The 12,704-nt window shown below is 46.3% G+C and overlaps 1 protein-coding gene across 2 annotated transcripts in view; it reads right to left on the bottom strand.

Annotated features, from left to right (window-relative positions):
* The window catches only part of SRPK2 (SRSF protein kinase 2), a 241,871-nt gene extending 230,927 nt beyond the window's left edge, over positions 1-10,944 (bottom strand). For both annotated transcript variants that reach the window (XM_028120177.2, XM_028120204.2), the window contains exons 1-2: positions 10,833-10,944; positions 10,688-10,742 (exon numbers count right to left, since the gene is read on the bottom strand). In XM_028120177.2, coding sequence (XP_027975978.1) covers positions 10,688-10,742; positions 10,833-10,848 — 71 coding nt within the window. In that variant the 5' untranslated portion in view covers positions 10,849-10,944. The remainder of the gene's footprint in view (positions 1-10,687; positions 10,743-10,832) is intronic.
* Between the last annotated feature and the right edge of the window lie 1,760 nt (positions 10,945-12,704).

Below are 12,704 nucleotides of genomic sequence, written 5' to 3'. Positions count from 1 at the left end.
AGCGGGGAGCCTGCTTCTCCCTCTCCCACTCCCCTTGCTTGTGCTCTCTCTCTCTCTCTTAATAAAATCTTTAAAAAAATAAATAAAGTCACTTTTTAAAATGTGTTTCTAATTCAAGACTTGTCAGGTCTCACTAAATTAATCTACAAATTCAATTACCTCAAACCAAACAGCAAAAGCAAACTGGGGGAGGGACTTAGAATTATGATCTTAATGAATACATATGCAAGAATTGCCCCAAAAATTCTGAAAACAAGAGTAACAAGGTGTTTATGGGAGATGGAGGAGAGCTTCCAGCCTACCAAAAAACTGTAAAATGTATTCCAAACAACAGCAATTAAAACAATATGGAGGGCACCTGGGTGGCTCAGTTGGTTAAGCCACTGCCTTCGGCTCAGGTCATGATCCCGGAGTCCCGGGATCGAGTCCCGCATCGGGCTCCCCCTTCTCTGTGGGGAGCCTGCTTCTCCCTCTGCCTCTGCCTGCCACTCCTCCTGCTTGTGCTCACTCTGTCTCTCTCCCTCTCTATGTCAAATAAACAAATAAAATAAAATAAAATAAAAACCAATATGGAACTACAGCAGACAGAGAAGTGAAAGTACTCAGTACGTGGAAATGCAACCCAGTCGGGACTGCTGGATACGTCACTGAGGAAAAAAGAGGGTAGCGTTAACACCAGAAGCCTACTAACAGCCAACCCTTCCCTGCACTTACCACAGGTCCACAACCCTAGGCGCCAGATGTTACTCCACTCCAGTTTTTAATTTTCCAAAGATAATACAGTACCTATACAGTGTATTATGTAACATTCCAGCAAGGTCTGGGAACATGTTTTTCATGCAACCTATAGCCTTCCTCATCTCAGGGAAAGTCACCGTCCTCATGTCCAAAGCAAACCTGTCTCTGATCCTACCCCTTCCTGTCAATTCAGGGTTTCTGCTCCAAAATCCCCCCTGCCAGTATTTTCAACCTCTCCCTTTCTACTGACTCCTTACCATCTGCTTACATGGGGGGTGGGGGGGCGGGGGGGGATGTCCCACTTCTCAAGAACCACTCCCTCTACCTTTTCTCCTTTACACAAAGAAAGGTTACTCAAGGAGTAATTTTTTTTTTTAAGATTTATCTATTTATTTGAAGTGGGGGGGAGCAGAAAGAGAGGGAGAGTCTTAAGCAGACTCCACACTGAGCTCAGAGCCTCAGGCGGGGCTCAATCTCATGACCCTGAGATCACGACCTGAGCCAAAACCAAGAGTCCCGCATTGAACTGACTGTACCACCCACATGTTCCAAGGACTAATCTTTTCAAAAGAAAAAAAAAGACTCCAACGTCCTGTCATCCCATTCACTCAAGCAAATCCACTGGTCTAAAAGCACTAGTCTCTAATGACTCCCTAACTGCCAAAATCAAAGGCCAAGACTGGGGCTCACCTCTTGAGCTTTTTCGCAGACCGTGACTCTGGTCTCCATCAATCACCTTTCTCCTGGTTCTCCTCTCTGGCTCCTCCTTTACCACAACCCCACCTGTGGCTTTCTTCTGTTCACACTCAGCACCTTCAACCAGGAGCCACCCACAGCTATGCCAACAGCTATTCCTAACTCCCAATTCACATCTCCTAACCACAGCTCTTCCCAGTGCTCTAGGTGCAAACACTGACTAGTATCTTTAACTGGACTCACCCAGACACCTCTAACAGCCTAACTAGAGCCATCATCAGCTTTTCCCAAACTGGCTCTGCATTCCCTATCTTGAGGAATGACAACACCATCCACAAATTTTGCTAATTCAGAAACTTGGGATTCATCCTAGACCCTTCCCACCTACCTCCCACATTAAATTGGACACTAACTTCAATGAATTCTACTGCTTCCTTAATACCCATCCGTCTCCTGAAGCCTCCCCCAAGAGCCTCCTAATAGATCTCCTGGCCTCTAAGGCATTCTCCACACAGTAGCTAGAGTAATCTTTCTAAAAATCTCAACCTGTGCCTCCTAACAGCTCCCCAGTCCCTTGTCAAGTTCCTCAGACAGATGAGCTCCACTCATTGGTCACCACACCCTGCACCCCAGCCTTTCCTACCTGCTTGACATTCCAGAAATACAAGCACGCCATTTACACCTCCACATGTTTATACCAGCTGCAATACTGCTTCTGCCTGGAAGGCCCTCACCCTGCCCCCTCTTACTTACTTGGCAAACTGCTATTGGCTCTTCAAGAATCAGTTTACCAGGGGCACCTGGGTGGCTCAGTGCTTAGGCGTCTGTCTTCAGCTCAGGTCATGATCCCAGCGTCCTAGGATCGAGCGCCGCATCGGGGTCCCTGCTCAGCCGGAAGCCTGCTTCTCCCTCTCCCACTCCCCCTGCTTGTGTTCCCTCTCTCACTCTCTCTCTGTCAATTAAATAAATAAATAAAATCTTTTAAAAAAAGAATCAGTTTAACATAACTCTGAATCTACTAAAAACTACTTAATTGTACACTTTAAGCAGATGACTTTTATGGTATTTTATATTTTTTATTTTATAAAAATATTTTATAAAAATATTTTATATATTTTATATGGTAAATTATATCTCAATTAAAGTATCATAATTTTCTACAAGAAAAAAAGACTTACAACCCAATATTTTTTTAAAAGGGCAAAAGACAAAACAAGCACTTCACAAAATAGGAAATTCAAATGACCAATAAACATTATGAAGAGATGTTCAACGCCATCATCACTCAGAAAAATGCAAAACAGAACCAAAATGAGGTATCGATATATACCCAGAATAGACACAATTAAAAAGAATGACTCTATCAAGTGTGGCAAAGATGTAAAGCAACCGAAACTATCATACACTGCTGGTGTGAGAGTAAAGTAGTTCAATCAAAACTATTTCATAATAAAGCTGGGGGAAAAATATCTTTGCCCTTACTACTAACACTAAGTATACACCTATTCTGTAACCTAGCAATTCCACTGCAAGGGCTTATCTCCAAGAGAAATGAATGCAAATGTCCACAAAAGAACATGCACAGGAATGTTTATAGCTGGGGCGCCTGGGTGGCTCAGTCGTTAAGCGTCTGCCTTCGGCTCAGGTCACGAACCCAGGGTCCTGGGATCGAGCCCCGCATCGGGATCCCTGCTCAACGGGAGGCCTGCTTCTCCCTCTCCCACTCCCTCTGCTTGCGTTCCCTCTCTCGCTGTGTCTCTCTCTGTCAAATAAATAAAATCTTTAAAAAAAAAAAAAAAAAGAATGTTTATAGCTGCCTGGCTCAGGCGGCTGACCGTCCAACTCTTGGTTTTGGCTCAGGTCATGATCTCAGGGTCATGGGATGGAACCTCCACCACCACCCCCCTCATGAGGCTCCACACTCAGCAGGGAGTCTGCTTGAAGATTTTCTCTCTCCCTCTGCCTCTGCCCCTCCCCCAGCTCACTCTCTCTCCCCCAAATAAATAAATCTTTAAAAAAATACTACCATCAGTTATAAACTGTATGGTAGTGAGCACTTCTTTAAAAAAGAATGTTTAGGGGCACCTGGGTGGCTCAGTCATTAAGCATCTGCCTTCGGCTCAGGTCATGATCTCTAGGTCCTGGGATCGAGCCCCGCATTGGGCTCCCTGCTCAGCGGGGATCCTACCTCTCCCTCTCCCACTCCCCCTGCTTGTGTTCCCTCTCTCTCTCTAATAAATAAATAAAACCTTTAAAAATAAAAAATAGAAATAAAAAAGAATGTTTATTCATAATGCAAAATTATTCAGAATACTTTTTATTCACAATGACCAAAAACTGAAAAAAAAATCCTCATCAACAGAATAGACAATTAAATTGTGGTATATTCACTCAATGGAATAGTACAGAGCAGTTAACAGTGAACTACTGGTACCTGCAACAACATGGACAAATCTCTCGGATCTGTGAGACACAAAAAGTACATTCAATATGAAGAACACAAACACCAGAGTATACTCTATATGAAGTTCAAGAACAGGCAGGTAATCAGTAATGACAGATATGAGCAAAATGGCTACCTCTGGGTGGCAGGGCATAGACTGGGGAGAGGCTTGAGGAACCAACCTTATGAGGGAGGTACTGGAAGGGTCTGTATCTTGATCGGGGTGGTGGTTATAAGGGTATGAATACATGTAAAAATCATCAAACTATACACTTAGAATTACTGCACGTTACTATACACATACATACCCTATAATTCAATTTTTAAAAAAACTAACACAAAAATACACAAGTAGACTATAATTAACACTACTGTATTATATACCTGAAGTTAAGAGAGTAGAGCTTAACTTACCACCACACACACACACAAATGGTCATTATGCAAGAGGACGGAGATGTTAACTAACCTTACTGTGCCAGTCATTTCACAACTTCACAGGCATTAAATCAGCATGTTGTACACCTTAAATTTACACATTATATGGCAATCCTATCTCAATAAAGCTGGAGAAAAAATATGCACAAGTAAAAGGATAATACACCAAAATAATTGGTGGACCTACAACTGATGTTTATTTCTTTAAATTGTTCTGTACTGTCTGAATTTTCCACCAAGACCATATTACTTACTTCTAATCATAAAAAAAAAAAGCTATTTCAGTAGAATAAGAGTAGTGCTAAAATTAAACAAGGTCTTTCCTTCAAGCCTTCCCTTACCAATCAAAGCACCACTGCACCTAAATCACAGTGCTTATCACAGGGTCCCACAATGGTCTACTGACCATGAGACACAGACAGCTCTCCTACTTGCCAGTCAGAACTGGGCTTTATCTTAATATTCCTAGCATACAACACACTGCCTAGCACCAGGAATCTGCTTCATACGTGTTTACTGAACTGTACTGTAGTAAGCAAAAATATTTGCTGAGTAAACAATGTGTTAACAAGAAGTCAAAAATAAGTGATTACCTTCCATGGGAGGTATTCCAAGGTCATGGGTTTGTGAGCTGGAGTTTATACTACAGGAAAGGGTTGAGGCTTACCCAATAAAGAGATCAACTTGCATGACAGCATTCCTAAATTGTCTCACCTGTGATTTACCGACCCAATGCCACCAATCCTGTGCCTATCATTTTCTATACCAGTCAGAACCCAGACTACAGAACACAGACAAGCAATAAACTACAGGATCCACCCATCAACAGAAAAGTCAAAAGCCCAAAGGATCCAGCACAGAATCCCATCACCAAAAGCATACACACAGATCACAGACACCGTACAGACGGAGAGACAGACAGAGAGCGGGAAAAAAACACATCAAGAGACCAAGTTGCTAACTTGCTAGAAAGTCAAAGTACAAACCTAAGTCCTCCAGCAATCATTCTCTTGGGTATTTATCCTACAGAATAGAAACACGTTCACATAAAAATCTGCAAACAAATGGTCAGCAGCTTTATCTGTAAGAATACTAGGGGTGCCTGGGCGGCTCAGTGATTAAGCGTCTGCCTTCAGCTCAGGTCATGATCCCAGGGTCCTGGAATCGAGCCCCGCATCGGGCTCCCTGCTCTGCGGGAAGCCTGCTTCTCCCTTTCCCACTCCCCCTGCTTGTGTTCCCTCTCTTGCTGTGTCTCTGTCAAATAAATAAATAAAATCTAAAAAAAAAAAAAAAAAACTGGAAACTATCCAAATGTCCTTCAACAGGTCAATGGATAAACCGTGGTACATTCACACCATGAAACACTATTAAGCAGTAAAAAGGAATGATCTACTGATACACCCAACAACATGGATGAGTCTCAAGGGCACTGTGCTGAGTGAAAAAAGAGAATCTCAAACAGTTACATACTGTATAACTCCGCTTATGTAACAGTCTCAAAGTGGCGAAATCAGTGATGGAGAACAGATCAGTGCCTGACAAGAGTTAGGGCTGAGGGCAGGGTCTGACTCTTAAAGGGTAACAAGAGAAGTTTCTCTGTGGTGATGAAGCAGTTCTGCATCCTAATCCTGGTGATGACTAATCTACAGAGTGATCTACACCAGTTAACAGCATCATGGTGGCAATGTCAACTCCCTGGTTTTGAAAATGTTCTAGGGTTATGTGAGATATCACCACTGGGGGGAAGCTGGATAAAGGGTACACGGGGAACTCTGTACCATTTTTGCAACTTCTTATGAGTCATATGATTTCAAAATGAAAAGTTTTAATTAAAAAAAAAGAGGAGTTGGGGGCACTTGGGGCACACAGTTAGATGGGGGTCCAACTCTTGGTTTTGGCACAGGTTGTGATCTCAGAATCAGATCAAGCCCCACAAGGGGGCTTCATGCTCAGCACAGAAGTCTGCTCAAGATTATCTCCCTTTCCCTCTGCCCCTATCCCTGCTCACAAGCTCTCTCTCTCTAAATTAAATATTTTTAAAAATAATTTGACTATAATAATTTATAGTCAAAAAGTGCAAAGAACCTGAATGTCCATCAATGGATGAATGGATAAATAAAACATGGCATATCAATACAATGCAACATTTCTGGCACTACAAAAATATGAAGTACTAATACATGCCTCAACATGGATGAACGTTGAAAGCACTATGCTAAGTGAAAGAAATCAGACCCGAGACTAATATATTGTATGACACGACTTATATGAAATACCCAGAACAGGTAAGTTCGTAGAGACAGAAAATAAATTAGGAGCAGGGGAGAATGAGGCATGAGTGCTAAAAAGTATGGGGTTTATTTGGGGGGGGGGGAGGATGCAAATGTTCTGGAATTAATCACTGTGATGGTTCCACAGTGTTGTAAATATACTAAAAAGCAGCAAATTATACACTTTAAAAGATATTATGTCCTAATGGAAAAGTTACATGCATTTAAAAAAAAAAAAGATCCTTAAAAAATACTATTCATACATTCATTCACTCACGCCCCAAAGCAACACTATCCCAAGCCATATGATTTAGCTAATTTTTGAAATTCATGATCAAATTGACACTGTAGTCCTTCCCTGCTGCCTGTTACACACAAAGCAGGTCAATTAATAATTAGCAAACTAAACTCACTGGAACAGTCTGATGAGATTAAAATTTTGACTCAGCTAAATAGAGAAATCTTAATGCTATTCCTGACAACTACAAATTCCAGCGTACTAAAAAAGTAGCCTACAGGAACTGCCTCAATTCATAAAAGCTCACTGAATGAAAATGAATGAAGAGCCAGCTTGCGTATACAAGTAGATAATGACAAAAGTAGATCCTATTACATCAAGCCAGGCCCATGTTGTCACATAATTAGGTTTGCCAGTCATTATATTTATACGGTTTAAAATTAGATCTATTACTCCTTTTCTTCCTCTGGAGAATTAATCAAAAAGGAAAAACACTGGGCATCAGGAGACCTGAATTCTGGTGCAAACGCAGCTAACTGTGTGACCATCACCTCTGTCAGGGCTGCCTGTAAAACAAGGACTTCTCCTCAGACCAGCCGTCTCCAGAAGGCCCTTCCACCACTTCTCTCTAGCACCGCTGCTTGCACCCTGAACCAAGCAAGTCACCATGGTTTCCCTCACAGACAGAAGGCCAGCTCCCAGCCTCTACCTCTCGCCTACCCTTGACAATCCATTATTCTCCACAAACAGCCAGTGCTCTTTTTAAAACAGGAACTGATCCTGTCACTCCCATCGGTAAGCCTCCCGATGGCCTACAGGGCAGGGTCACTCCCATCGGTAAGCCTCCCGATGGCCTACAGGGCAGGGTCACTCCCATCGGTAAGCCTCCCGATGGCCTACAGGGCAGGGCCCTACCCACTCTCATCCTCCCCTGTCATCGTCATCTCCCGAAGCACTCCCGTCATCCTAACCTTTGGGGTCCTCCAACATTCTTAGCCCATTCCTCCCCGAGTCCTCTGCCACACTCCCATCTCCTCCTCCCCTCATTCTAGTTTCTGTTCAAATGTCACCTCCTCAGAGAGCTGAGAGTGGACTCTAGTCCCAGGCTGCCTATAGTCAACTTTGCAGCCAGACATGTTGCTTGCCCTTCTGTAAAATGGTGATTAACAACAGTGCCTACCTCAGTGTTGTCACAAGGGGTAAGAGGCAGTAAAGCTAAATGTCATCTATCACTATTACTTAAGGCACCCCATCTTAATGTCCCTACCTCACAGCACTATCTGAAACGGCCATCCTGATTTGTCTTCTTCTTTGAGGTTCTCCCCCAATACCCACAGAATGTAACGTTCACGAGGAGCTTTGTCTTGTTTAAAGCTCTATCACCATCTCCAAGGAAAGGCATGCAAATACTTGTTGAATACATGAATAAATAAATCATATGGAGCATTCCTTTAAAATAATGTCTTGGGACTCCTGGGTGGCTCTGTCGGTTAAGCATCTGCCTTCGACTCAGGTCATGATCCCAGGGTGCTGGGATGGAGTCCCGCATAGAGCTCCCTGCTCCGCGGGGAGCCTGCTTCTCCCTCTGCCTCTGCCTCTCTCTCTCTCATGAATAAATAAATAGAATCTTTAAAAAAATTTTAAAAAATAAAAATAAAATAATGTCTTAATTCAAAGAATTAAGCAAAAAATGGCATTGCATTTATCAGTTATGTAATTGGACTGGTCTCCTCTTGTTAATTACCTTGCAGACCAACCAATTTACTTAGCCATTGCCTGGGGGCTTTTCTTTCCAATCTTATCACATAAATACAATAGACAATGGAAGAATCTGGCAGGTTAATCTGTGAGAGTAAAAACTGGTATTGTGGATATACACTAATTCTTTATAAACATACCACATAAATCCAAACTGCAGTACACCAAAAAAGGCTCTTGGCCATTAGGAAAGTCATACCCTGAAATATGAAAATATGAAACACATGTTGACTTAGTTAACTCAAAGTGCTTTTCTACATGTATGTCTACACATTACACACATACATATTATACATACATAAGTGTACACACACACACACAGAGCCATTCCCAAAACTGGGACATGCTTTTTTCAATTCATTTTTACATTTCTAAACATAATGCACTATGTGAAAATAAATGCTTTAAATTTAAAGTTGTTTTTAAAACCCAATACTCAGGATCCTAAACGTTATAGTTCTCCTTACTGATGGGCTTAATCTCCCAACGTTCAAAGGAAATCCCAAATTTAAGGCCCTGACTTGAAAGCCAGCATTAATTTTCTAAAGCATCTCAAAGTACCATGTCCATTCCGTTTTAATGTCTTAAGAATCCCAAATCAGATTTTTACGTACCAGTTCCTCAAGTCCTTAGTAAGTATTTTCCGTCATAATAATTTTTTAAGAAAGGCGTTATTTTATCGAGAACCCCATTTTGAGAGACCCTGAAAATACTTCCAAGTTACAGTCCATCTTGAGTGAACAAAAATCCTGTCGTGATACATCACCACGTTAGTAATGCCTCAGGTAGTTTTCATAGAGAACACGAAATTCACCAGGCAGGCAGAGACCCAGGCGGACAGGAAGGGGAAAAGCCTAGGAACGGGGCAGGGTAGTCCCCCAAAAGAAACAAAACAAGAAATGCTTCGTGATTTTCAAGATCACGCACTGCCATTCCCTGTAAGACCAAAAACACCACCGAGTATCTCTTGCTCAAAAGGAAGAGTGAAGCCACAAATCTAGGAGTAAAGACGTTGAACGCTAGTTAGCTTTTTTAAAATTAAGAGAGAAGGAGCGACACGGCGGCGCTCTGCGGTCTCTCAGCAGCTCTCCAGGAAAGGCTTCTCGGGCGCCGGCCGCTCCCACTCCGGTCCGCGGCCAGGCTGGAGGTGGCCGGCGGCTGGCACGTTTTAAATATCACCACCCTATTCATCAACTCCCCGTCACAATGAGAGCTGCCGAGCCGCGCCGGGGACCGCCCGCGCACACGCCCACCGGTCCCGCGCAGCCCGCGACCCGGGCGCAGCCGCCGCGCAGCAAAGTGACGCTCGGCCCGAGCAGAAAGTTTCGAATAAAAACCCGAGCCCCGAAACGCACAGGTCTCGGCGCTGAACTCGCGCCAGGAACACGCCCGAGGCAAACCACTTGACAACCGGCTCGGGTTTTCAGCAGAAAACGCCGAGAGGCGGGGGCCGGGGAGGAAGAGAAGGCCACACACACACACACACACACACACACACACACACACACACACACACACACACACACACACACACACACACACACACACACACACACACACACACACACACACACACACACACACACACACACACACACACACACACACACACACACACACACACACACACACACTCACTTTCTGGCACACTCGGCTCCTCTTCCTCTGGGGCCCCCGTGCCCAGGTGCGAGCCACGCAGCAGCCTCACGGCCGCACGCGACGCGGCCGGGCCGGGGCGGCGGACGCCAGCGCCCCTCCCGGGAAAGGCCCGCGACCCCCGGGCCAGCGCTGCGCGCAGGGAGGGTGCGCACGCCCGGCGCCTCCGCGCCCGGCCGCCACCCCCCTCCCCCCGCCCACGGCCGCGGCCGCCCCGGGCCCGGGGGGTCAGGGGATGCTCTGCGGGCCAGCCGCGGGCTCGCACGCGCCCCTCCCCCGCCCGCCCCTCCCCCAGGGCAGCCCGCCGGGGCGCGCAGGAGGCGAGCGCCGGTGTCCCGGGGGATCAGCCCGCCGGCCCTGGGGATCCGGGCAACTTTCCCCTGCGTGGTCGCGGGCTGCCCTCGACCGGGCGGGGGCACGGACCCCGAGGCTAGCGCGGCGTGGACTCACTTTTTCGGGTGTTTCTCTCTTTTCGGCCTCCGCTTTCGGGCCTGAATGGCCAGCACTAGGGAAAGAGAAGATACACATTAACGGTCGGGCCGGCCGGCCTGCGGGGCCGCGTGGCGGGGAGGAAGAGACGCCGCGGGCCACTCACCTTTCCGGGAGCTCATCCCGACGCGGCAGAAGGGGGGCGGGGGGCTTCGCGGCGGCGGCAGCGGCGACGCGGGAGCCGAGGCGAGCCGAGCCGGGCTGCAACCTCCACTCGCTCCGCCAGCCGGGAGGAGGCGGGAACCGCGCCTGCGCCGCCGCTGCAGCCGCCGCTCCCGCGGGGGGCCCAGCGAGACCCGCCCCCGGCCGGCCCCGCCCCCGCCCCGCCCCCACCCGCCTGGTGGGGTCCGGACCCCCGCGCCGAGCCTTTCCGCGCGCCCCGCACCCACGCACCTGCCCCACCTGTGCAGAAGTGACTCCCCGCGACCACCGCCACTCCCGCCCACGGCGTCCCTCGCCCCCGCCTGAGGCCGGGGCCTCCGCCTCTTGCGCCCCCGCGGCCGGCCTCCCGCCTCTCTCGGGCACCCGGCCCGCGCGACCCTCCCGAGCCACAGCCTCTCCCCTACGCACCCCGACCGATCGCGCCACCCGTCTCTCCGTGCGCCCTTCCTTGGCCGGCGCCTCCGCGGGTCTCACACCACCTCTCTTCGCGCGGCCTCTTCCCCCCATTTGCTCCTCTACATCCTTGCATCCCCATGAGCGCCGCTTCCTCCTCTCCGGCGGGTGTGGGAAGGGCACAGGACCAAGAGCGGGGAAACCTGGGTCCTTCGCTAGCTGTGTGACCTTGGAGAAGTCCTCTCATCTCTCCCCTTTACCTACCCCGCAGGATTGTTTGAGTTCAGTGCAAATGGCATGGAAAGTACGATGAGGTTTTGGCTGAATTAAAGCCCAGCTCTACTAGTAAACGCCAAGTGCTTAACAGTTAACACAACAATCCCACCAAGTAGTTATTGTCTACGTCTTACAATGAGGAAACTGAGTCCTAAAGAAGTTGAACAGTTTGCCCAGCGATAATCCAAATGTAGGCCTAGCTGTCTCCAAACACTTTCCACCTACCATGCTACCTAATAAAGATGGGAATCAAGCTGATAGTGGGACAAAATGATAACGGCAGTATTCCTTCGGGTGTTTAAATAATTATAATGTTTTGGAAAGATAGCCACCCCGACAATTTACTCTCTTTGGTTGTACAATTGTTAACTCATCAAAGTAACTAGTCTTATTCTGAAGATGCTAAACCCAAAGGCTGCTTAGACTTGATGAACCTTTTACTTTCTCAACCTTTTTTTTTTTTTTAAGTTTTTATTTTAATCACCTCCTTGGAGTGCATTCCTTAATCCCCATCACCTACTTCAGCCACCCCCACCCACTTCCCCTCTGGGAACCATCAGGTTGTTCTCTATATTTAAGTACTTTCTCAACTTTTTACTTTCAAAAATAACCCTACAGAAAAGTTGTGAGAAAAAATATAAGTAACACCCATATTAACCCATATTCACCAATTGTTAACATTTCATCACATTTGCTTTCCTTGTGTGTATGTGTGCATATGGAACTTTCTTTGTTTTTGCTGAATCACTGAAGTTTTTGCCTTGTTACCCTTTACCCTTAACATTTTGATAAGTAGGGTACCTGGGTGGCTCAGTTGGTTAAGCGACTGCCTTCAGCTCAGGTCATGATCCTGGAGTCCCAGGATCGAGTCCCGCATTGGGCTCCCTGCTCGGCAGGGAGTCTGCTACTCCCTCTGGCCCTCTGCTCTCTCTATCTCTCATTTTCTCTCTCAAATAAATAAATAAAATCTTTTAAAAAAACATTTCGATAAGTATCTAAGAACAAAGACATTCTACATAATCAGAATTCCATTATCATTCCAAGAAAATTTAATATTAATATATTATCTGTAATATATAGAGGCCATATTCAAATTTTCAAAATATCCCTTTTAGCTGACTTTTCTCCAATCCAGGATATAATCAAG

This window comes from Eumetopias jubatus, unplaced genomic scaffold (assembly GCF_037043125.1).
Source record: "Eumetopias jubatus isolate StellerSeaLion01/CBP00866 unplaced genomic scaffold, mEumJub1_p1.0 scaffold_14, whole genome shotgun sequence".
NCBI lineage: Eukaryota > Metazoa > Chordata > Mammalia > Carnivora > Otariidae > Eumetopias > Eumetopias jubatus.
The sequence above is the reverse complement of the archived record's forward strand: the minus strand, read 5'-3'. Positions and strand labels throughout refer to the sequence as shown.